At 42.5% G+C, this 26,488-nt stretch overlaps 1 protein-coding gene across 1 annotated transcript in view; it reads left to right on the forward strand.

The window, feature by feature from the left end:
• The window catches only part of LOC126284517 (Down syndrome cell adhesion molecule-like protein Dscam2), a 698,452-nt gene that overhangs the window by 495,384 nt on the left and 176,580 nt on the right, over positions 1 to 26,488 (forward strand). Inside the window, exons 8-9 of the mRNA XM_049983513.1 lie at positions 6,222 to 6,423; positions 20,276 to 20,507. Coding sequence (XP_049839470.1) covers positions 6,222 to 6,423; positions 20,276 to 20,507 — 434 coding nt within the window. The remainder of the gene's footprint in view (positions 1 to 6,221; positions 6,424 to 20,275; positions 20,508 to 26,488) is intronic.

Consider the following 26,488-nt stretch of genomic DNA (forward strand, 5'->3'; position numbering starts at 1 on the left):
AATACTAATAAAACAAGTTATTGATTTGTTAAAATCAGTGTTGATTTCAGCTACGAATGAGAAAAACTGTAACCGTCTGCTGTATTTCGCATAGTGAGAAATAACGAGAGAAATGGCTTTTCGCCCTGCAGTACATGACTCTGATGTTGGTTTCAAACTTCGACGAAGCAGGGATATGAGCGTGCAAGGTCTATCTGTATCTATGGTCTAATATTGGTGTGCACGTTGTCGAGGAATTCTGTGACACAGGCTGGCCCGCTACATCAGGTGACGTCACGTCACTTGAGGTCACGTGACGGTCTCCGGCCTTAATGCATTCCGCTACGGGCGGGAGCGACGTAATGCACGCCCGTAATGGACGCGCCGCTTTCAGCTTATTGCCGGCTGCAGAACGGAAGCAGAATATTCGCCGGGGCGCGCTCTGCGATAAGCGTTCGTCAAACTTAATTTCTTTAATGCACCCACTAACTGTGCTTTCCATCAGCGACATAAATGCTCACCTCGTAAATGGATAAAAGTCGTAGTACTCAGTAACAGACAGCACTGCCATTAATACCGGCAGTCGTTCGGAACTCAGGAACTCGCGCCGAGAGAGATTCGTTCGCCGCGCTGTCACAGCCTGTCGACGGTGACGCATTTACAGCCACAGAATTAGATCCGTTGTAACAAAAGGGCTGGAACGAGCAGTGGTAATGACAGCGTTGAATATATACCACATGCTCGTTGAAAACTTAGGAAACCCAGAGAGAACTGAATCAACAGGAATACAATGTAATTCCATACATTAGTAGACAACACTACAGTTGTTGTTGAGGTCTTCAGTCCTGAGACTGGTTTGATGCAGCTCTCCGTGCTACTCTATCCTGTGCAAGCTTCTTCATCTCCCAGTACCTACTGCAACCTACAACCTTCTGAATCTGCTTAGTGTATTCATCTCTTGGTCTCCCTCTACGACTTTTACCCCCCACGCTGCCCTCCAACGCTAAATTTGTGATCCTTTGATGCCTCAGAACGTGTCCTACCAACCGGTCTCTTCTTCTTGTCAAGTTGTGCCACAAACTCCTCTTCTCCCCAATTCTATTCAATACCTCCTCATTAGTTATGTAATCTACCCACCTAATCTTCAGCATTCTTCTGTAGCACCACATTTCGAAAGGTTCTATCCTCTTCTTGTCCCAACTATTTACCGTCAATGTTTCACTTCCATACGTGGCTACACTCCATACAAATACTCACAGAAAAGACTTCCTGACACTTAAATCTATACTCGATGTTAACAAATTTCTCTACTTCAGAAACGCTTTCCTTGCAATTACCGGTCTACATTTTATATCCTCTTTACTTCGATCATCATCAGTTATTTTGCTCCCCAAATAGAAAAACTCCTTTATACTTTAAGTGTCTTATTCCCTAATCTAATTCCCTCAGCATCACCCGAGCTAACTCGACTACATTCCATTATCCTAGTTTTGCTTTTGTTGATGTTCATCTTATATCCTCCTTTCAAGACACTGTCCATTCCGTTGAACTGCTCTTCCAACACCACTATCTAGCCATTTTCTCATTACTTTAGCTACAGACAGAGCAGTACTTACTTGTCATTCGGCCATTTTACGAACTGATACCAAGACTCCCATTTACACGAAAAGATATTCGCATCTTCTTCCGTCTTAGGTTCGAGTCCTCCCTCGGGCATGGGTGTCCTTAGCGTAAGTTAGTTTAAGTTGGATTAAGTAGTGTGTAAACTTAGGGACCAACTACCTGAGCAGTTTGGTCCCATAGGAAGTTACGACAACTCAAATTAATCAGATGTGTAACATGTCCATGTCTGCTGAGGGAAAGAGAAAAGTCTCAGAGTTGCTTGTCATGGTATGCAAAAGAGTAGACACGATGACTTATACACTGTCAGCGTTGGTGGCAACCACATCGAGCCGTTGTTGTAATGCATCGGTACTGCCCTGTATGTACACTATGCTGAGTTTTTTATTAATGTAAACCCGCAGTGTTCAAGTGCTAATACAAACAAATGTGCTTAAATAATAAATGGATGTTTCGTTATGTTTCATTTCAGACTGTTACTTATTAATTGAACTTTGGCACTACTAATTCAATTCCTCAAGCAGAAGTGGGTGAGTTAAATATCCGAACTGAAACTGTCGAAGAACGGAAACGTTACGTTTCCGGACCTGATTTTCTATTCAAAATATTATGAACCCTCTCCATTCTAAAAGTTCTAGAAACTTGTAACGGGAATTCCCGAACACCCTGTGTATCCACGTCCACCTGCTCGCTGTAGTGAAGCCTAGGTATCCATCTACAACCTTTTCTTTCATTTTATTTTACACTTCTTCCAAACTGAGAAGAAAACTTCTATCGTTATTGAACGAGTCAGCACATGAAATTAAGATCAGAAAAGTTAGTAAAAAATTAAATCCGTTTCCGACGACAAGCTTCACAGTATATATTGGCACACTCAATATTATAACACAATAACTTTCCTAATTGTTATCCATGAGCTCCCCGACAGAGTAGAAGGAGCGTGACATGAGGAAATTCTTTAGTTTATATTTTAAGGTGCGTTCTAAGCAAAGAAGGGAAAGCAGAATGGTGGAAGGAGTATATAGAGTGTCTATACAAGGGCAATGTGCTTGAGGGCAATATTATGGAAATGGAAGAGGATGTAGATGAAGATGAAGTGGGAGATATGATACTGCGTGAGGAATTTGACAAAGCACTGAAAGAGCTGACTCGAAACAAGGCCCCAGGAGTAGACAACATTCCATTGGAACTACTAACAGCCTTGAGAGAGCCAGTCCTGACAAACCTCTACCATCTGGTGAGCAAAATGTAAGAGACAGGCGAAATACCCTCAGACTTCAGGAAGAACGTAATGATTCCAATCCCAAAAAAAGCAGGCGTTGACAGATGTGAAAATTACCGAACTAACAGTTAAATAAGCCACGGCATTTGTAGCCATAGAGAAAGCTTTTGACAATGTTGACTGGAATACTCTCTTTCAAATTCTAAAGGTGGCAGGGGTAAAATACAGGGAGCGAAAGGCTATTTACAATTTGTACAGAACCCAGATGACAGTTATAAGAGTCGAGGGGCATGAAAGGAAAGCAGTGGTTGGGAAGGGCGTGAGACAGGTTTGTAGCCTCTCCCCGATGTTATTCAATCTGTATATTGAGCAAGCAGTAACGGAAACAAAAGAAAAATTCGGTGTAGGTATTAAAATCCATGGAGAATAAATGAAAACTTTAAGGTTCGCCGATGACATTGTAATTCTGTCACAGACAGCAAAGGACTTGGAAGAGCAGTTGAACGGAATGGACATTGTCTTGAAAGGAGGATATAAGATGAACATCAACAAAAGCAGAACGAGGATAATGGAATGTAGTCGAGGTAACTCTGGTGATGCTGAGGGAATATGATTAGGAAATGAGACACCTAAAGTGTTAAAGGAGTTTTGCTATTTTCGAAGCCGAATAACTGATGATGGTCGAAGTAGAGAGGATATGAAATGTAGACTGGCAATGGCGAGGAACGCGTTTCTGAAGAAGAGAAATTTGTTAACATCGAGTATAGATTTAAGTGTTAGGAAGTCGTTTCTGAAAGTTTTTGTATGGAGTGTACTCATGTACGGAAGTGAAACATGGACGATAAATAGTTTTTGCAAGAAGAGAATAGAAGCTTTCGAAATGTGGTGCTACATAAGTATTCTGAAGATTAGATGGGTAGGTCACATCACTAATGAAGAGGAATTGAATAGAATTGGGGAGAAGAGGAGCTTCTGGCACAACTTGAGTAGAAGAAGGGATCGATTGGTAGGACATGTTCTGAGACGTCGAGGGATCACCAATTTAGTATTGGAGGACAGCGTGGAGGGTAAAAATCGTAGAGAGAGACCAAGATATGAATACACTAAGCAAATTCAGAAGGATGTAGGCTGCAGTAAGTACGGGGAGATAAAGCAGCTTGCACAGGATAGAGTAGCATGGAGAGCTGCATCAAACCAATCTCAGGACTGAAGACCACAACAAGAACAGGTAACGAAACACACTATTACCTTGAGGACTTATTCAAACTGAATGGTCTCAATAGCGTCAATATTAATATTCACTGTAGAATCGTAAATTGGACATAGGTTTAACATTACTTTTCAAACATTTTCCTATCTGACAAAAAATTGTAAATGTAGTTCAATGCAAAATTATGAACTAGTCATCGGTTACGTCTCTCTCAACTAAATCCCTATTTCTATTTAGAATGAAAGTTAAATGTATTTCACTAACAAACAATTTCTCACTGAATTTTAAATAAAAGAAGTTACTGTTTCCATAAATAGTGGTCTGTGTATTAATTGTTATTTATCATGAACATAAAGGATACCCTGTGGATCCTGTTACACTATTAATATGCAGTTTCAATACACAAGAGAAACAAGTGATTAGCAAGGATAAGTATGTAACTTTCCACAACTGCAGTTTTCAACTTTTACTACAGTGAGACACAAAATTGACATATTTGTGAGATACTGACTCACCTTTGTGATTTACAACAGGCAGCAATGTGATCATTTACTAAGGAAAACTTTAAAAGCGTCGGTTTTAAGAACTTTTTAAAGGAAAACTTTATAAGCATCGAATTTAAAAACTTTTTAATTTTGAAGTTGGCAACAACATATTAATAAGGAGTTTTAATAGAAAAATTATTTTGAGCAAACGTCATGTTCTTTAGCTCACTCTCTTGCCACATTACCTTTAACTTTCTTTTTACTTTGTTCAAGAGGCAGTAATTAGTAAAACACTGGCTTTCCTATTTTCACAATATGGACACTCGGTAAGCATATTTGACATGGGAAGGACCCTAGACTAGAGATAAAAAAAATCAGTTTAGGTGTAAGAGTTCGAGTATACGTTACTTTATATTTGCGCACACTAAAACATCCAATGCTGATCCTTCACCATACATTTCTGCTATTCCTTGGTTCCTTTCCAGTGATTGCGCAATGTGGTGACAATTGCAAGTTGATAGGTGGATTTGCGGATAGAATTTCTGTACTGTGTCATTTCTTGGTGGCGATGATAGATATCAATTCCAGAATAGTTCCACCCCCTCATCCATCCATCCGAGGCATTGGAAAGCGGCACGGAAGGCCTCTCTCGGCAATAGCACAATATACAACTTTTATATAGGCAGTTGACAGTGTAGTAGCTCTCAATTTCACCTTTTCTATCTAGGCCAACCACAATTTGCGCGCACTACATGCTTCCTTTCCCGAGGGGAACCACAACACCTTTTATATACAAAATAACTAAGAACCGTAAGTAAGGATCAGCAATTACATAACAAAAGCCAAACATATTAATTAAAACAGAATATTTGTCCATATTAGCATTTCTAAAAAAAATTATTTAAACTAAATTACAATTATATACATTAAGTTTTGTTCCCACCAAATGAGACAAAGAATTTTAATGATAGATACGCTCCACTGCATAGAAACAAACCATGACATCAAATTTTTTTACACAGGAAAAAATAACCACTCTCATGGTATCGATTCAATCCAACAACACTTACAGAAACTCAACGATGTAACATTAAATAAAACAAAAAGGCAAAATAAATCAGTAGAGCATTAGAGCTATGGTGTTACACATTCCCCTGTCTCGTGATCAAATAGCAGACCCTGCACTGCATTCCGGGATGTTGCACCGGATGTCACAGGCTTGTGGTGTAGGCTATGATAATAAGGCGAGAATGATTTGGTACATGAATGGCTAAGTATTTATATGCTCCAGATTATGTTCGTTTGGGGCTCTAGGCAGGTACTCTAAACACTTCCATGGTGGCAAGTGAGGAAGGTTTCCGTCCTTTCCCTAGCATAATGCAGCGTTATCTGTTGCTATACCGTGCCCAGCTGGCTCCGCTTAGCAACGCCAGTCGGCTATGTTTTGCTTTGCAGTTCATAACACTCTCGCTCGCTTGCAGCTGGCCGAGTACGATCAATACGCTACGCTCACACGCAATTACGCTTTGACTGTTACCTTACGCTTACCCTATAAGCTGACAATGTGTGAGTCACCCACAGTGATCTGCGTGAAACAGTTCCTGCAAGTCCGTCTGACTTTCGTTGCGTCCACTCTCGGATGCAGCGTCGTCTCCATCGTGTCCTTCGCAACTGGCGATTACAGCTTCCCCGGTACTTGTTGCAGGTGGTGGTACGAGTCCGGGACGCCGGTGGCTTCTTCCGGGCGCGTGTGGGCGTCGCAGGAGGCTCTGCACATCCTGGGGGCGCGGCCCGAGGACGCGGGCAGGTGGGAGTGCCGAGTGCACAACGCCTTCGGGGAGCAGCGGGTGCACGCCTCGCTGCAGGTCACCGCGCCGCTCACCGTACACGTCACGCCGCACCTGCTGGTAAGGCCCACCATGACCTCTTCTTCCTACATACACTTATCCCTAGGAAAGTATTTTTATCATCTCTCTGTTGTGATATGGGTGATTTCAGTGTATTGATATTAATACATCCGCCGTCCGCGGATAGGAAAATGCACAGTGTGAGTTATAGCGTTTTTATTTAAACTAAAGTCTTTGTTCAAAATTTAAAAACAGTATTCGTGAGGTAGGACTGATCCTCCAAGTCTACCAATGACTAAATCAGAGAGTCTTCCAAACATAAACTGTCTGTAGCAACCATACAACTTCACCAAACCAAGCCGCGGGCTTCTCGTGAAGAGCGGCGCGGGGTGCACGTTGCCGTCGCCTGAGTTCAAATGGTTCAAATGGCTCTGAGCACTATGGGACTTAACATCTGAGGTCATCAGTCCCCTAGAACTTAGAACTACTTAAACCTAACTAACCTAAGGACACCACACACATCCATGCCCGAGGCAGGATTCGAACCTGCGACCGTAGCAGTCGTGCTGTTCCGGACTGGGCGCCTAGAACCGCTAGACTACCGCGGCCGGCGTCACCTGAGTCCGAGGACGAGTAGAGACCCTGCGAGGATGGCTCCGGTACACCGGCGGCGGTGGACGATGACGCGGCGGCTACGATGACACCAGTGGGCTCGCTCGGTGTGAACCTCGGTGCCTCTTCAGGTCTTTGTTTCTTTTCTTTTCTTTATTGAATTTCAATTCCCCCCGAAGGGGGCGGGCTGGCAGCAGCTTAGTATGCCGCTCTTCAGCCTACAGACTTTGTTAAAAAGATGAAGAGAATAAATAATAAAAACAGGCGACAAAACCGGAGACTTAAAGAGTAACATGGCAAAAAAAATAATCGTGTAACTTAAAACAAAGAACAGAGGGATGATGATGCTAATAAAATACATACGAAGCAGACAGGTAAAAGAATAGACAGACAATTAAAAAAAACACGGCGACAGTCTCGTTTCTGTTCGCAAAAGACATAAAATTCACACCTAGCGAGAGCATGGTTTCGGTTCGCAACACGAGAAAGACGAACAACACCGAACAGTCACTGGAACACTGCACTAAAAAGTTGGCAAATGTGACATACCGCAGCCGAGAGCAGGCGGGGAGAAACTGGACAGATGATGGGAAAATTAAAAAAGGTGGGGGGGGGGGGGGGGAGAGGAAAAGCGAAGGGGGAAGGGGAGGCGGGAAAGGAGCCGATGGAGGATGAGGACCATAAGAGGGGTGGGGGGTGCTGGGCAGAGGCAACAGGGAGTGGGGAAGGCAGAGGACGGGAATACAAAAGGACCTCTTCAGGTTTATTTTTCCTTTACTGATTTTCAATTCCCCCCGAAGGGGGCGGGCTGGCTGTAGCTTAGTACGCTGCTCTACAGCCTACAGACTTTAAAAAAAAACGGAAGAAGAAAAGAAACAAGAAAATCAGGCGATAAAACGGTGACTTAAAGTGGTAAATGACGGAAAGTTAAAACAGAAAGCAAAAGGGGATGGCAATGTTAATAAATGACACAGCAATCAGACAAGTAACATAGTACACACACACTTTCTGTTCGCAAGAGATAAAAAGCATACCCAGCGACAGTATGATGGCCGTTCGCAACACTTCCCAAAAAACACAGCACGGAACACTCACTCTAAAACACTCACTGTAAAACACTGCACGAAAATGGCGGCACAAAGATGACACTCCAGAACAAAAGGCAGATGGACGGGGGCGGGGGGGGGAAGGTCCCGGAGGAGGGGGACCTCTTCAGGCTCCTTCGCCAGCCTAAATACTGCTTGGCGCATGGATATGGCTGGCTCTATTTGCAGTCACGTGTCGAGTGGAAGGAAAGAGGTCCGCGGCTGTAGCGACCCCTTGCGGCGCCGTGGACGCCTCCTGGTGGTCTCTGGGAAGCGTCTGTGTGTCCGGGACGGCCGGCCAGGATGACCCCTACTCGGTCCGGGGCCCGCTGTACCGGTCTGCTTCGCGGGAAGCAAGACTTGCAGTCGCTTACTCTGGACACAGTAGATATTTTGTGTCCACAACCATCGGTACTAAGTCATTTACTCTTCTTACTCTCCCTCCAGCATGTTAATGAAATGATTGCTGATCTGCCTCATTCCAACCATCACAGACACAAGGTGCGTTCAGTTTCTAAGTTTTCTGATTCTCTTTCTCAGAACTAGAAGTAGCTAAAAATATGCACTTTTGCTTAAAACACACAGGCAGTACTTGCGTATGTGTGACACAGATGGCAGTGTTGTGCAGCACACAGTGACTGCGGAGAGAGAGAGAGAATTATTTTTATAGTCGTTTTCGTAACAAGAACATCGAGTAGTCGTTCGTTTTCTAAACTTACTCGGTGTGACACTGAAATTCGTGAGTGTGACAGTTCAAAAGAGGTCACACAGTCGTGTGACGATGAACCAAAACAATCGTTGCCTCGTACCACCCACTGAATTTCGGTAGTTTTTCATACGCCTTACAAGGTATTAGTGCTGCAGACTTATTCGAAATCTGTTCATAATTTTTTATACTATGCTGTTGATGAGCTTCCGTGTAAGTAATTATGTTTAGTGCTCGCTCCCTCTATAATGACTGTCATGTTCTACGTTTCACTGCAGACGTGATTTGTAGCTCCCTGTCCAAAAGGGATGGTCAACTACGTGGATCGACACCTGTTGCAGTATCACTTTCACTTATTACGCACGTATCGTCCTCATTGTACTCCCCATGAACATTTTCCGCACAGTCGTGCACCACACATTCCACTGACATTTTGCAGAACCGCTAATATTTCATCTGCCACTCTGCGAAATTCCTTGGGTTCCTTTCTGACGAAATGTCAAATTCGGCACTTGTTGCTGTAGGTCTAATGCAATGTTTGCTTTGGTTATCGTTGCCATTGCTCTGTTTTGTTTCAGAACCACTGGCACAGTTGTGGGTTACTCGTCGACTAAGCAGTTAAACTACACCCATGCTGTGCTCATCATTAAATACCTCTAATCCTATCCCCTGTAGGCATTGCCAAAACATGATTGCACGATTTGCTTTGGAACATCGACGATTGACTGTGGAAGATATTTCCTCCACAGTTGGAAATACGTGTGATCTGCGCACACTACCCTGCATGTTGACGTAACAGTATGGAAACTGTTCTGCAGGTGAGCGCCACGGAAGCTGGAGGGTGACCTTGAGGGTGCGGACGTGGCATTACGCTAGACGACCCGGCCACGTGATGGGAGCTCAAGGGGGCGTTCTTATCAACAGTTATTACGGTAAACAGTAAATGGTACATGGAACCTACATTTTTCTCCTTTTTTCTCAGTCCTTAAAGGAAGCTCCAGTTATCTCATTGGAAGTTCTCGAACTAACCGCCCTCAACATATTTCGAGTAAGAGCCAGTGCTGTAAAATTCGTGATGACTATGTTTTGAGACGTCGTTGCCGTATTCCTAATTAATTGTAGCCGAAATGGCACTACAATATCAGATGCGAGCTACAGAGATGTTTTAAAGTACAAGTTTTTTACAACAGTGCGACGAATAAGGTCAGAAAAGGCTGAAGTGTGCTCTTTCACCAAGTCAAAGCACCAGCTCATCGAGCAAAAGTGACACAGAAAGTTTCGACTTGATATTAACCTCGAAGAGAAACTTCCTGGGAGTTTAAAGCTGTGTGCCGTACGACGACTTGAATCCCGAAGCTTTGTTTTTAACGAGCAAACGCTCTACCGATTGCGTCCTGTCACTCATGAGGCGACCTCACAACTTTACTTCCGTATCTCTTCATTCCCAAGCTTCACAGAATTTCTCCTGCATATCTACGTTTACATCCATATCCGCAAGACACCTGACGGTGTGAGGCGCAGGGTACCTTGAGTACCTCTATCGGTTCCCCCTTCTATTCCAGTCTCGTATTGTTCGTGGAAAGAATGGTTGTCGGCATGCCTCTGTGTGGGCTCTAATCTCTCTGATTTTATCCTCATTGTCTCTTCGCGAGATATACGTAGGAGGGAGCAATATACTGCTTCACTCCTCGGTGAAGGTATGTTCTCGAAACTTCAACAAAAGCCCGTACCGAGCTACTGAACATCTCTCCTGCAGAGTCTACCACTGGAGTTTATCATCTCCGTAACTCTTTCGCGATTACTAAATGATCCTGTAACGAAGCGCGCTGCTCTCCGTTGGATCTTCTCTATCTCTTCTATCAACCCTATCTGGTACGGATCCCACACCGGTGAGCAGTATTCAAGCAGTGGGCGAACAAGCGTACTGTAACCTACTTCCTTTGTTTTCAGATTGCATTTCCTTAGGATTCTTCCAATGAATCTCAGTCTGGCATCTGCTTTACCGACGATCAACTTTATACGATCATTCCATTTTAAATCACTCCTAATGCCTAGTTCAAGGTAATTTATGGAATTAACTGCTTCCAGTTGCTGACCTGCTATATTGTAGCTAAATGATAAAGGATCTTTCTTTCTATGTATTCGCAGCACATTACACTTGTCTACATTGAGATTCAATTGCCATTCCCTGCACCATGCGTCAATTAATTGCAGATCCTCCTGCATTTCAGTACTATTTTCCATTGTTACAACCTCTCCATGTACTACAGCATCATCAGCAAAAAGCCACAGTGAACTTCCGATGTTATCCACAAGGTCATTTATGTATATTCTGAATAGCAACGGTCCTACGACACTCCCCTGCGGCACACCTGAAATCACTCTTACTTCGGAAGACTTCTCTCCATTGAGAATGACATGCTGCGTTTTGTTATCTAGGAACTCTTCAATCCAATCACACAATTTGTCTGATAGTCTCTTATTTTGTTGATTAAAGGACTGTGGTTAACTGTATCGAACACCTTGTGAAAGTCAAAAAACACCGCATCTACCTGGGAACCCGTGTCTATGGCTCTCTGAGTCTTGTGGACGAATAGCGCGAGCTGGGTTTCACACGATCGTCTTTTTCGAAAGCCATGTTGATTCCTACAGAGTAGATTTCTGGTCTCCAGAAAAGTCATTATACTCGAACATAATATGTGTTGCAAAATTCTACAACTGATCGGCCTTAGAGAGATAGGTCTCTAGTTCTGCACATCTGTTCAACGTTCCTTTTGAAAACGGTGATGACCTGTGCCCTTTTCCAATCCTTTGGAACGCTACGCTCTTCTAGAGACCTACAGGGGGGCAAGACCCATGAGGTCCAGCGGCCTTTCCTCTTATGAGCGATTTTAATTATTTCTCTATCCCTCTGTCGTATATTTCGATATCCACCATTTTATTATCTGTGCGACAAACTAGAGAAGGAACTACAGTGCAGTCTTCCTCTGTGAAACAGTTTTGGGAAAAGACATTTAGTACTTCGGCCTTTAGTCTGTCATCCTCCGTTTCAGTATCATTTTGGTCACACAGTGTCTGGACATTTTGTTTTGATCCACCTACCGCTTTGACATAATGCCAAAATTTCTTACGATTTTCTGCCAAGTCAGTCCATAGAACTTTACTTTCGAATTCATTGAACGCCTCTCGCATAGCCCTCCTCACACTACATTTCGCTTCGCGTAATTTCTGTTTGTTTATGTTTGCTGTGGAGTTCCCTTTGCTTCCGCAGCAATTTTCTAACTCGGTTGTTGTACCACGGTGGCTCTTTTCCGCTGGGATTAGTACTGGCGGAAAGAAATAAGGGAGAAATCGTTCGGGCACAGTCTAGGGAACGGATTCCATTAAGAGTTTTCACTCTGCAGCGTAGGGACTTCGAGTTGAACCTTCTTGGCAGACAAAAACTGCGTATCAGGATAGGACAACAACACGGAAGTGGTTTCTCATATAGCTTATTTATGGCTCCTAGCGATTTTGGTTTTTTTTCCAGTTGTGAAAGACGCAATCTGTGCTCACACATTCTACAGTCGTGTCACTATTGATTCAGCATTTTTTTTTTGAGTGGTGAGAAAAGAATCCCAAAGAAACTTTCTCAGCGTCCATGGAATCAAGGCGTCGACGTCATATTTTGTGGCTGTCTTATGTAAAAGTTAAGCGCAAACGTGGAAAGCACCCCATGCACTCGTGACACCCAGTTCTACCTATGTACAACTTTGATTCAAATTACTGATCACAGCGAGCGTGGAGTATAGATCAGGAACTCACATGAATCTGTATGTAAAGCAGTTTTAGTTGCTTTTATTAGGGGATCTCTGGCACCTCAGCTTTCCAAATTTACAAAAACATAATAATAAAACGCATGCAGGGTACAATAAACGCGGCGGTTTGTTCACAAAAAAGTATTCTTTTTTATCTAATAGTGGTCGTAGCAACGTGCGCTTTAGTTTTCAGTTTCATCTCATCGAGAGGAACAAGAAAATTATAATAACCGAAAAAGGGTGACTAGGGTTTAACGTCCCATTCATGTCGAGGTCACGAGACGGAAAAGTATAATAACATTTTAGTCTATAAAAATTGTGTGTCGCTGTCGCTAACCTAGCCATAAGCGTCGCTCTAACCGTGTGGTAAGCGACCCGCCCTCTCAGGCAACGTAGTAATTATGTATTCAAATACGAATTACTTTTTCTGCACAAAACGTTTGTGATGCAGTAATTAGCCTTCATTTCAGTCTGACATTTCGTTATGCTTCCGTTCAAACAAGAACTTCATTTAGTTGAGTCAATATAAGCAAAAAAGGCGCGTAACTAAATTGACTATGAATATAGCTTGTTTCTAATAGAGTGCCATCATACTTTTTATTTTAATTTACCGAAAGTTCTCCGGTGTGCACAGGGCAGTTATGACATCTGAGTTTATTCCTTCATGGGCTGACGTTCATGAGAGTCACCCATGAAATTGACTGTCCACGTCTCCTTCTGTTATCGTGTATGTCTGTAAAATAAGGCTTCTGGCCACTGAATCGTTTTTTTGCTTGCAAGTAGTTGTGAAGCAGATGAGGATAAAACCCGGTTTGACATGGGAAATAAATCCTGTGTCTAGAATCAGAACGCAATTTTATACTCCATAGCTATGTGTGCTTCAAGGCAAAAGCTTCCTTACAAATTAAAGCTGTATGACACACAGACACTCGAAATTTCCCCAATATTTAGCGGTCACTCTTCCGTTCACACGTCATACCCGAAGTGAAAATTAGTTCTGTCAGTGACTGTTTTCTCGTACAAGGCACAACGAAAGTCCTGGTAACTCAGTATCACTCCAGTCAGGAACTAGACCAAAGTAAAAACGTTACAACGTGACTACGAACGATTAGGATTTACAGGTAAAAAACACTAACTCTGCAACATAGCCTTTCATAGATCAAAGCTCTTAACTCTACGTGGGGAATACGGAATGGCTGCACATTGTGATTATGATGTTTGGTTTGTGGGGCGCTCAACTACCCGTACGAAGTCCCAAAATGTTCACAGTCCAATTTTTTACACAGTCCAGTCAAGCTACCGTCACGAACGAGGATGAAATAGTGAGGACAACACAAACGCCCAGTCCGCAGGAAGAGAAAATCCGGCTGCACGTTGTGGTCTCCGCTTCTTTCTCTGGCTAATGATATACACTTAATTGTGCCACAACTTGTGGTGAACTCTGAAGGCGTATTAACTTTCAGCTGCTCAGAGATGACGGTACAATTCAGAGTCTCTCCTTTGTTGTGTGGTGGCACAGTTAGTTTATCTGTCACGACAGATGGTGAACGCTGACGGTGCAGAGATGTTTTACTGCTGAGACCTGCATTCCCTTGTGGGCTATATACACTGGCTGCACAGTTCAGAGCTCTCCATTGGTGTATGGTTGGTGTTACACTTAGACATGGCAATGTTCAGCCGGTCGTTGTGGCCGTGCGGTTCTAGGCGCTTCAGTCTGGAACCGCGTGACCGCTACGGTCGCAGGTTCGAATCCTGCCTCGGGCATGAATGTGTGTGATGTCCTTAGGTTCGTTAGGTTTAAGTAGTCCTAAGTTCTAGGTGATTGATGACCAGAGATGTTTAGTCTCATAGTGCTCAGAGCCATCTGACCCATTTGCAATGATCAACGGCTCAATATTGCATGCCTTTTAGGGCGATGTGAAGTGACTATATATTGTGGAATAGATACCATTGTTGGATGTCTCCTGATTACTCACGTGCCTTTTATGTGTGTATTTCTGGAGAGGACATAGCATGCAACTGCTTGGTGTTCGATCCCCCAGCGAATAATGAAGACTGCTTGCAAAAGTGGGAGTATGTCCTTGATCCACAAGTTTATCTGCCACTCTGGAGAAGCAGTAACAATCCAGTTGCTGGGTGTAGGGTCACACAGTACACAACATGAAGTGGTCTCACAGTGGAAATCTGTGTCTCTTGTGCATGTTTCTCATGTTTTGCTGTTACGGTATTCTGTCCGAATGTGGGTTTGATGCAGCTCTCCACGCTACTCTGTTCTGTACAAGCCTCTTCCTCTCCAAATAACTACCGCAAGCAACACCCGTTTGAACCTGCTTACCCTATTCATCTCTTATTTTCCCTCCACAATTTTTACCGTCACACTTCCTCCCACTACCAAATTCATAATTCCTTCGTGTCTCAGGATATACCCCATTAACCTGTCACTTATTTCAGTAAAATTGTACTATAAGTTTCTTTCCCCGCAGTTCGAATCGATATCTCCTCATTAGTTACTAGATCTACCCATCTAATTTTTGGCACTCTTCTATTGCACCACATTTCAAAATTTAGTGTCTTCTAGACCTAGACAATGTCTAAATAGTAAAAGTCATCTATTCCTTTCAGTGTCTCTTTTCCTAATCTGATTTTTTAAGCACCACATGATTTATTTCGACTATTTTCTATTACCCTACTTTTGGTGATGCTCAGCTTGTAACCTGTTGCAACGTACAAAATGGCCCTAGCACTATGGGACTTAACTTCTGAGGTCATCATTCCCCTAGAACTTAGAACCACTTAAACCTAACTAACCTAAGGACATGACACACATCCATGCCCGAGGAAGGATTCGAACCTGCGACCGTAGAGGTCGCGCGGTTCCAGACTGTAGCGCCTAGAACCGCTCGGCCACCCCGGCCGACGCAACGTACCATCCATCCGACTGAACTGTTCTTTCAAGTCCTTCTCTCTGTCTGACAGAATTACAATATTTTTAGCGCAACGCAATCTAACTTTTAATAATCCCTACAAAAGAATGGCCCTGACTAACAGTAACCTATACCTTTCATGACTCACTGGCCTCACAAAAGTCTTCGTCACTCAAACTACTGCAATACAGCGAGCGCCAATACTGCCAACTAAATAAAAAATTCTAACAACTGAAGTCACTAACTACTGATAGGCATAGTTAGCAAATTAAAAATTTTGACAGAGAACAAACAATGTATTTACCTTAATAGTGTTCAAAAGTCATTATATATATATATATATATATATATATATATATATATATATATATCATTTCGTGACACCCAGTCTTACAAATTTACTGTCTCTGATTGACACACGTCCAGATCATCCGGTCTCAAAACCCCGCCATCTCTCTCCCCATATCCACCACTGCTGGCGGCTCACCTCCAACTGCGCAACGCTGTGCACTGTTAACGGTCAACTGCCCAACAGTAAAATACCGAATTCTAACAATGCAAACCAGTCACAGACTGCACACAGCACAGTCAGTGATTTTCATACAGAGTGCTACGTGGCGTTACCAATATAAAAACCTAAACAGCCTACTTACACTGTTAACTACTAAATAACTTACGAGAAGGAATTTCATAGATTAAGTCAATTTAAAAACTTCAGAATCATCATAACCCATAACCAATAATCGACAATGGCAATTACAATGACATTGGTATCAACAATGGCTGAGTGCCAGAATAACAAATAATTTCGTATGTCGCTGAGCACCTCCGACATCTCGCAATGAAATAAATAACTTTCAGCCAATTTATATCCAGCTTAACTGTCGACATAATTGTACACGAATGCGTCTTGGCATTGATGTTAATTGATCTTGATACAATTCTCTTGGTAGCTTTATTTTCCAAGGTCCCTTTCGTATGCACTTCCTCTTGAAATCCCGATTCGTCGGAGTTAAAAAGAAATCGTAGCATTTTGGAACACGTATAATGTGCGAGTATAATTACTTTTCTGGAGACTAGAAATCTACTCTGTAGGAATCAGCATAGGTTTCGAAAAAGGCGATTGTGTGAAACCCAGCTCGCGCTATTCATCCACGAGACTCGAAGGGCCTTAGATACGGGTTCCCAGGTAGATCCCGTGTTTCTTGACTTCCGCAAGGCGTTCGATACAGTTCCCCACAATCTTTTAATGAACAAAGTAAGAGCATATGGACTGTCAGACTAATTGTGTGATTGGATTGAAGAGTTCCTAGATAACAGAACGCAGCATGTCATTCTCAATGGAGAGAAGTCTTCCGAAGTAAGAGTGATTTCAGGTCTGCCGCAGGCGAGTGGCGTAGGACTGTTGCTATTCAGAATATACATAACATCGGAAGTTCACTGTGGCTTTCTGCGGATGATGCTGTAGTACATGGAGAGGTTGTAACAATGGAAAATTGTACTGAAATGCAGGAGGATCTGCAATGAATAGACGCATGGTGCACGGAATGGCAATTGAATCTCAATGTAGACAAATGTAATGTGCTACGACGACATAGAAAGAAAGATCCTTTATCATTTAGCTACAATATAGCACGTTAGCAACTGGAAGCAGTTAATTCCATAAATTACCTTCAACTAGGCATTAGGAGTGATTTAAAATGGAATGGTCGTATAAAGTTGATCGTCGGTAAAGCAGATGCCAGACTGAGATTCATTGGAAGAATCCTAAGGAAATGCAATCCGAAAACAAAGGAAGTAGGTTACAGTACGCCCACTGCTTGAATACTGCTCACCGGTGTGGGATCCGTACCAGATAGGGTTGATAGAAGAGATAGAGAAGATCCAACGGAGAGCAGCGCGCTTCGTTACAGGATCATTTAGTAATCGCGAAAGAGTTACGGAGATGATAAACTCCAATGGTAGACTCTGCAGGAGAGATGCTCAGTAACTCGGTGCGGGCTTTTGTTGAAGTTTCGAGAACATACCTTCACCGAGGAGTGAAGCAGTATATTGCTCCCTCCTACGTATATCTCGCGAAGAGACAATGAGGATAAAATCAGAGAGATTAGAGCCCACACAGAGGCATGCCGACAACTATTTTTTCCACGAACAATACGAGACTGGAATAGAAGGGAGAACCGATAGAGGTACAGAAGGTAGCCTCCCACACACCGTCAGGTGGCTTGCAGAGTATGGATGTAGATGTAGAAATTCATTACTGAACTATGGGATAAGTTTGTTTATCTCATCTACAGATTTTCGGGCCCAATCAGCAGTTAGCTGTGCATTGTCAAGTTGAAGCTTTGTTTGAAGTTTCGTTATCTTACACCTCCAATTCTGTAGCACTGTTTGCAGTTATTCAAACGTCCACTGTTTCCCTTGAAATCACTTTAATCTATGTCGCACACCATTTGATGTGCATAATGTACCAGGTCACTGTCATGCATACCATGTCAATTGCAGCGAACATCCTTGAAACGCGCAAACACCACTTTTTGCAACAATTGCGCCTCGTCCCCCATTGAATATCAGTAGTTTTTCTTAGGCACTACAAGGTATCACTGCTGCAGACTTATTTGAAATCCGTTCATAATTTTTTTCTATACTATGCTGCTGATGAGCTTCCGTGTAAGTAATTATGTTTAGTGTCCGCTCCTTGTACAATGACTGTCGTGTTCTACGTTTCACTGCAGACGTGATTTATGGCTCCTGTCGAAAAGGGATGGTGAACTACGTGGTTCGACACCTGTTGCAGTATCACTTTCACTTATTACGCACGTATCGTCATCATTGTACTCCTCTTGTATATTGTTCGCACAGTCGAACCCCACACATTCCACTAACTGATTTTGCAGAACCGCTAATACACTACTGGCCATTAAAATTGCTACTCCACGAAGATCACGAGCTACAGACGCGAAAATTAACCGACAGGAAGAAGATGCTGTTATATGCAAATGATTAGCTTTTCAGACCATTCACACAAGGTTGGCGCCGGTGGCGACATCTACAGCATGCTGACATGAGGAGAGTTTCCAACCGATTTCTCATACACAAACAGCAGTTGACCGGTGTTGCCTGGTGAAACTTCATTGTGATGTCTTGTGTAAGCAGAAGAAATGTGTACCATCACGTTTCCGACTTTGATAAAGGTTGGATTGTAGCCTATCGCGATTGCGTTTTATCGTATCGCGGCATTTCTGCTAGCGTTGATCGAGATGCAGTGGCTGTTAGGAGGATATGGAATCGATGGGTTCAGGAGGGTAATACGGAAAGCCGTGCTGGATCCCAACGCTCTCGTATCACTAGCAGTCGAGATGACAGGCATCTTATCCGCATGCCTGTAACTAATCGTGCAGTCACCTCTCGATCACTGAGACAACAGATGGGGACGTTTGTAAGACAACGACGTTTGCAGCAGCATGGACTATCAGCTCGGAGACCATGGCTGCGATTACCCTTGATGCTGCATCACAGACAGGAACGCCTGCGATGGTGTACTCAAGGACGAACCTGGGTGCACGAATGGCAAAACGTCATTTTTTTCGGATGAATCCAGGTTCTGTTTACAGCATCATGATGGTCGCATCCGTCTTTGGTGACATCGCGGTGAACGCACGTTGGAAGCGACTATTCGTCATCACCATACTGGCGTACCTTTCGGCGTGATGGTATGGCGTGTCGTTGGTTACACGTCTCTGTCATCTCTTGTTCTGATTGACGGCACATTGGACAGTGGACGTTGCATTTCAGATGTGTTAGCACCAGTGGCTCTATCCTTCATTCGATCCCTGCGAAACCCTACATTTCAGCAGGATAATGCATGACCGCATGTTGCAGGTCGACTCTTGCCCTGGCCAGCACATTCTCTAGATCTCTCACCAATTGAAAACGTCTGGTCAATGGTGGCCGAGCAACTGGGTCGTCACAATAGGCCAGTCACTACTCTTGATGAACTGTGGTATCGTGTTGAGGTGCATGGGCAGCTGTACATGTACACACCATCCACGCTCTGTTTGACTCGATGCCTATGCGTATCAAGCCCGTTATTACGGCCAGAAGCGGTTGTTCTGGGTAGAGGTATCTCAGGATCTATGCACCCAAATTGCGTGAAAATGTAATCACATGTCAGTTCTAGCATAATATATTTGTCCAATGAATTCCCGTTTATCATGTGCATTTCTTCTTGGTGTAGTAATTTTAATCGCCAGTAGTGTATTTCATCTACCGCTCTGCGAAATTCCTTGGGTTCCTTTCTCACGAAATGCCAACTTCGGTACCTGTTGCTGCAGATATAGTGTTTCCTTTTGTTATCGCTGGCATTGTTATGCTTCGTTTCAGAACCACTAGTGATGTAGCACAGTTGTTAGTTACTCATCAACTCAGCAGTTCAAGTACGCTGACGCTGTGCTCACCATTGGATACCTCTAATACCGCCCTCAGGAGCCATTTCCATTAGCAACCAACATTGTGGTTGCACGGGAGACAAAGTATGAGGCGTCGAATGCCGTAAACATCTTTGGCCTTTTGCGACGTAGCACACAAGGGGTTCGTTGTAAGAGTTGGGTTTGCCAGCAGCAGTCAGCTTTAAATGCCGTTTCTCTAAATTTTCGCAGTATTGTTCCTCGAAAAGAACGTCGCTTTCCCTCCAGGGATTCCCATTTGAGTTCGCGAAGCACCTCCGTAACGCCTATGTGTTGTTTAATGCATACCTGGTTGCGCCACTCTGTTTATCTGTGCCGGCAGGTGGTGAACTCTGGCGAGTCGGCGACGTTCAACTGTTCGGTGTCCGGCTCGCCCGTGAGCAGCGTGGAGTGGCTGCACAACGCGGAACCCCTCGCCGCCGGCCGCGCGCGCCTTTTGTCGCCGCTGGTTCTGCACGTGGCCGCTGCGACGCGCGCGCATCGCGGCGTCTACCAGTGCGTCGCCCACGGCGAGGCAGACAGCGCCCAGGCGTCGGCGGAGCTGAGGCTCGGAGGTCAGTCCCGCGACTGTGCCGTCTCCAGCTGTGTCGCACTCACCGCTTAGGTCGGTATTACACAACCAAATTTCTTTGACAAAGATATTTGATGGTTAATAGGAACTTTGTCAAATGTCGTCCAATATTTGATCAAATCTAGGACCTCGCTATAGATTTGATCAATGAAGTCGCTTGTCTTCTGTTCACTGCAATGTGACATGTTACCAAATGGAGCCTAGCATCGCTGCAGCGTTCTGTCGTCTGCAGTGCTTTTATGAACATTGCCGGTAAATACAGTTGGTCTGTGCCGACAGCTACAAAATTGATAGAGATGTATGAAGCTGATGAGGTGCTTTACAACGTGAGGCACCCTGAATACAAAAACAGATTAAGAAGATTGGAGACCTGACCTGACCTGACCTAATCTAACCTAACCTAACATAACATAACCCTCTCCTGTAGCAAGGAATCGGAGTGTTACAGTGAGCCTGTCTTCTGAAGATTTAGCAGTTCTTAAGTGAATATTGTGCTTTGCGATAGAGGATACACTTCACTGAGCACATACAGAAATGTATGCTCGTCCATTCTTAAGTAATTGATGTACGACTTGACGTCTTCCACTATAAGCTCACGTAACAAGTTTCGTTGAATGCTTTTATCGTGTTGTCGTAAAAATCACAGCTTCGCCCAGATTAGATTAGTTTTTCATTCCATAGATCCGTGTTGAGGAGATCCTTGTGGATGTGGAACATGTCAATTTTGTTTAAGCTGAAATAACAATACTAATAACATGAATATACACATCATTTGTTTCTATTATAAATTTCGTCACTGGAGTAGGAGTTGGTCACTAGTAAGTATTTCAGGCTCCTTTTAAACCAATCTTTATTTGTAGCTAAATTTTTTATGTTTGCTGTCAAATTATTAAAGATGGGTGTTCCTGAGTAGTGAACCACTTTTTGAACTAAAGTAAGTGGTTTTAAGTCTTTGTGCAGATCATTTTTGACCTGGTATTCTATGAATGAACTGACTTGTTTGTTGCAAAAAGAGATATATTATTTAGGACAAATTTCATTAAGGAGTAAATATACTGAGAGTTCTTTGAAGAGGTTTCTGCAGGACGTCCGCGAATGTACTCCACAAATAATACGTATTACACGCTTTTGGACTCTGAAAACTTTTGTTTGACTTGAAGATTTACCCCACAATATTATACCATATGACATTATGGAATGAAAGTAGGCAAAGTATGCAAGGCTTTTCATTTTTACGTCGCCTATGTCTGCTAACACTCGAATTGCAAATACAGATTTGTTAAGGCGTTTTTGCAGATCTGTGGTGCTCTCCTCCCAACTGAATTTATTATCAAGTTGTAATCACAAGAATTTAAAACTGTCAACCTCGTATGTATGGTTCCTTTTTTCCCCCACTTCCGCATGTGCACACAATGCAATTGCGGTACGTGCAACAGCTGCGGTAAATAACAAGTTGGTGTCGTCAGCCATCTTGAACATTGACGAAAAATTTGATGACAGTGTAATACCCCTTCTAGCGCTACGTCAAAGATCTTTGTCAAATATATTTGATGGAATATTTGATCACATCATTGATCAAATCAATGACAAAGAAATTTGATAGTGTAATACCGGCCTTACTCTTCATCTCACAAGCCGCAGGGGCGTTATTTGCAGATACTAAATGATTCCTCCAAAGAAGGACATCATCTCAAACTGAGGGCCGGCGATCATGGTGCTGTTTTTACTACAGTTATTCTTAGTTATTTATCACACTTGCACTTTATTATGGTTACTCCTTCCGCTAATAGCCAATCTTCAGATCTAGTATTGAAAATTTAACTGAAAATTACGGTTAGCGACTGCATTACAACAAGCGTAATAAACAAACTGTCTACATAATGAAATGTTCACTCTGCAGTGTAGTATGCTGTGGCGTTCGCTGTGTTATTCAGTGGTTTGGTATTTAACTAATTTGTAAATGAAAATGATAATCTTATTTTATTACATTGCGTAATTACTAAATAATTTTTCTCCCGGCTAAAGATTTGGTCCAGTTACTAAAGAACTCCAAGTTAACGTCGTGTTAAACTGTTGTCTGTAAGTTGTGTAAGTGTCACTAAATCACAGTTCATACAACAGATTCTATACAACTATTGATTATGATGGAAGCAGTTATCTTCAGCAAAATGATCATTAAAACCACCGAATATCAGCCGCGCACAACACTGACGTATGTTACCTGAAACAATATTCTTCGCAACTCGTGCTTAATTAATTTCGGCTCCATACATCAGCTACAAAACTTTGTTATAAGGATCGTGCTAAGAGCACTGTTTCTAAAGAACTAATCTGATTCGAATTATTTTCATTAAAATGAGTTCGGGAACATCGGTGCATATTTACTTTTACACATTTGTATTACCTTCGGCATTTATGTCTGCAGAGTCTGCTTATTAAACTTTACTTTCGTATTGTGCCGTATTTAGACTTCATCAAGCAAACATTTGATTTTTTTCTAAGGAAAACACAGACAAAAACGCGATACAAATCGCTATCATCAATGGCTGCGCTCCTTGCAGCGGACAAAAATAATTAACCCAGATAATGCTTATTGAGTGAGTAATTAAAGCTAGAAATAATTATTCACTCACATTTATAATACTAATGAACTCAATTCTCAAGTAATAATTAACAAATAATACAGTTTCTTAACAGACCTCAGTTTGGTGCGTCCGCAACCTACAAAAGCCAACCAACAAAAGGTAAAAACAAAGGAAAATAAACGCAGATCATAAAAGGAATTTACAATTATCATTGTCTTTGTATGATACACATCGATATGTCCAATTACATGATAGAATATTATATAAATAATTAATATTTATCATCGTTTTCACTATTTTTCCATATGTCGAATAGATAATGTTTATAACTGTTACAGGCATAATTTCCTCTCGTCGCACTGTAGCTAAAATTTATCTCGTGGATGTTACAGTGCGCTGATATGAAACTTCCTGGCAGACTAAAACGGTGTGCCAGACAGAGACTCGAACTGGGGACCTTTGCCTTTCCCGGGCAAGTGCTCTACCAGGAGACGAGGTACTGGCAGAAGTAAAGCTCTGAGAACGGGGCGTGAATCGTGCTTGGGTAGCTCAGCTGGTAGAGCACTTGCCCGCGAAAAGCAAAGGTCCCGAGTTCGAGTCTCGGTCTGGCACACAGTTTTAGTTTGCCAGGAAGTTTCAACAAACTGTTTGTTGGCTTGTGGCTACGATTCTTCGTTAGATATTTGTTTAACGATTTTTCTGTCATTCCGCCATCACTAGTGGCTGACACTATCAAAGCTTCACTCTCCACCAACGGAGGGTGAAGCTTTGACGGTGCCAGCCATTCGTACTGGCGACACGTCAGAAAAAATCATCGAACAACTTCGGCCAAAGAACTCGAGACACAAGCAGACAGCCAGTTTGTCGACAAGTGGCCACGAAAGCCTTAACAAACATATTAAACTACAACTTATATTTAATTAGTCTCCACAATGAAGTAGATATACTGTGCAAACGTATTTGTTTTAACAAGTTTGTTTGTGTGGTCTCCCTCGGCAGCATGCATAGAAATATTTGTTTTGTAAATAAAAACTTCATTTCTTGCTGCAACTGTAACTTGTTCCTGCCAAACGTGTTTCGCCTTTTTTTTCTCTAAGGTATCTTCAGTGGGATCTTGAACTATACAGTTTTGTTGTGACATGTGTTGCTTTTAGGTTATCAAACCGTTCACCTCCTGTTTCTTTAAGTCAATAAGTAATTACTTACAGCTCACTGGCATCTGCATTTCCTCGCATCTGGTCGGGAGGTCGCACTACGAATTCAAAAAATGGTTGAAATGGCTCTGAGCACAATGCGACTTAACTTCGGAGGTCATCAGTCGCCTAGAACTTAGTACTACTTAAACCTAACTAACCTAAGGACATCACACACATCCATGCCCGAGGCAGAATTCGAACTTGCGACAGTAGTGGTTGCTCGGTTCCAGACTGCAGCTCCTGGAACCGCACGGCCACTCCAGCCGGCACTACGAATTCATTTCGGAAACATTTGCATATTTTTATATTACGAATTTTTTCTTTCACACTGTTCACCATGTTTACACTTATTTTTATGGTTCATTGTTACTCCTTTGCCACTAGTTATTGTTATTTGTTCAAGAACTGTGCTTTTAAAGACGTAAAAAATGTGAGTTCGTGTTTTGTCCTGTTTGTCAACATGCAGGTAAACAAACCAAACAAGGGGAAACACATAATGAACTCAGAATATTTACACCCTTAAAAGCACAGTTTCGAAAAAATATCCATAACTAATGGCAAAAGAGTAACCATGCACCATAAAAATAAGAGTGGTGAACAGTGCGAAAGAAAAAATTCGTAATATAGAACTATGCTTATGTTTCGGAAATGAAGTGGTTGTGCTACCTCTAGCCCAGATGAGAGCAAACACATCTGCCTACAATTTGTAGATAATTAGTTATTTACTTTAAAAACGCTACGTGAACAATTTTATAAGCTAAGAATAATAGATATCAAAACAAAACTGTATCGTTCTAGATCCCACTGAAGATGCCTTAAAACAAAAAAAAGCGAAACGCGTCTGGGAAAAATAAACTACAGTTGCAACAAGAATAAGCGGTTTTATTTACAAAACAAGTATTTCTTTTAGCCCAGTGCTTAAAACAAAAAGTATTTTCTCCTTACTTTTTTCGGACGTATATTGCGTCTGATTTTTCTGTTAGTGATATCATTAGTCAGGTGCACATAGTGATAATATTACAAGTTGGGAAAATTTGTGTCAGTATTTCTGCAGTGTACGCAATTCTAAATTGCTTCTTTCCACCGAAGCCTAATTATATTTAGCCTGGCGGCGTGGCAGCTACGGAGGGCTAGCGCCGTTGAATTTCCGCCAAATCGGCTCTCCTTTTCAGCAAAAACTAGTGTAAACGTCACGATTTAAAACTGCTACAGACGGACGGTATTGGCACCTATATATCATTACAAATAGACAAGATAGGTGGCGTGCTTCTAGCGACTAGTATAGGCCTACCTATAATGCTACATATTTTAAGTTTATTATACAAAAAGTAGATGTTTCACGAAAAGCAGAATATGTCAGAAATAGAGAAAAACCAATACAGATAAAATGTACGCCACCAATAATGGGAGAACCTCTACAAAAATGCAAGGAGTTTCATGAATGCTAATTGAATCTTGCAGGCAGGTCAAGGTGAATCAGTTACTGACGTCTACTCGCCTTGAAAGCAACTGGAGAGTTCTGAGGTAAATGGTGCAGATCTAAGTCCGAAATTTTTTGTTGGAAAACTTCAACAAACTTGCCAGTGCTCTTTCTGATATTTTGTTTGTTCTTTTGTCTTGTAACAATTTTCTAAGGCACGAAGTTTCAAATTCTTCATTTCCTTCAACTCCTATTTTTCAATACAAAGCTAACACACCATTCACTAGTGGTGGGGGGTGGGGTAACCATTGTAATGGCGCAGTGAGGGGAGGAAAGGAGAGAGCGAGGGGGAGTTATACTTGACTGAACAATGCCTACGTACAGCCACCCGCTCTTAACTCGATTTTCTATAGGGTTCAAGCACATGCATCAGTCTCTTTACATCCTTGTATGCACAATAATGCTCATTGGGACTGTCCATGCAAACGCTGTTGTGCCTGTTTTGCAGTATGGTTTTATAACATGGTACGCAAACAAAATAGTCATTGGGATGCCAGTACACCTACTATGATCTTTCGTGGAAAGGTTTAACACAAAAATTAATTTTACAAATGAAAAGAGAAAAACCGATCTGTAAAACTGCAGATAATATTAGGCTGACCACCAAATAATTATCACAAATAATTCACACAATTCTGTGCACCACACACAATTTCGCTTATGCAATGCAAGTCACGGACAGTTTCTGCTGTGATTCTGAAGT

The sequence above is a fragment of the Schistocerca gregaria genome, chromosome 1 (genome assembly GCF_023897955.1).
Source record: "Schistocerca gregaria isolate iqSchGreg1 chromosome 1, iqSchGreg1.2, whole genome shotgun sequence".
NCBI lineage: Eukaryota > Metazoa > Arthropoda > Insecta > Orthoptera > Acrididae > Schistocerca > Schistocerca gregaria.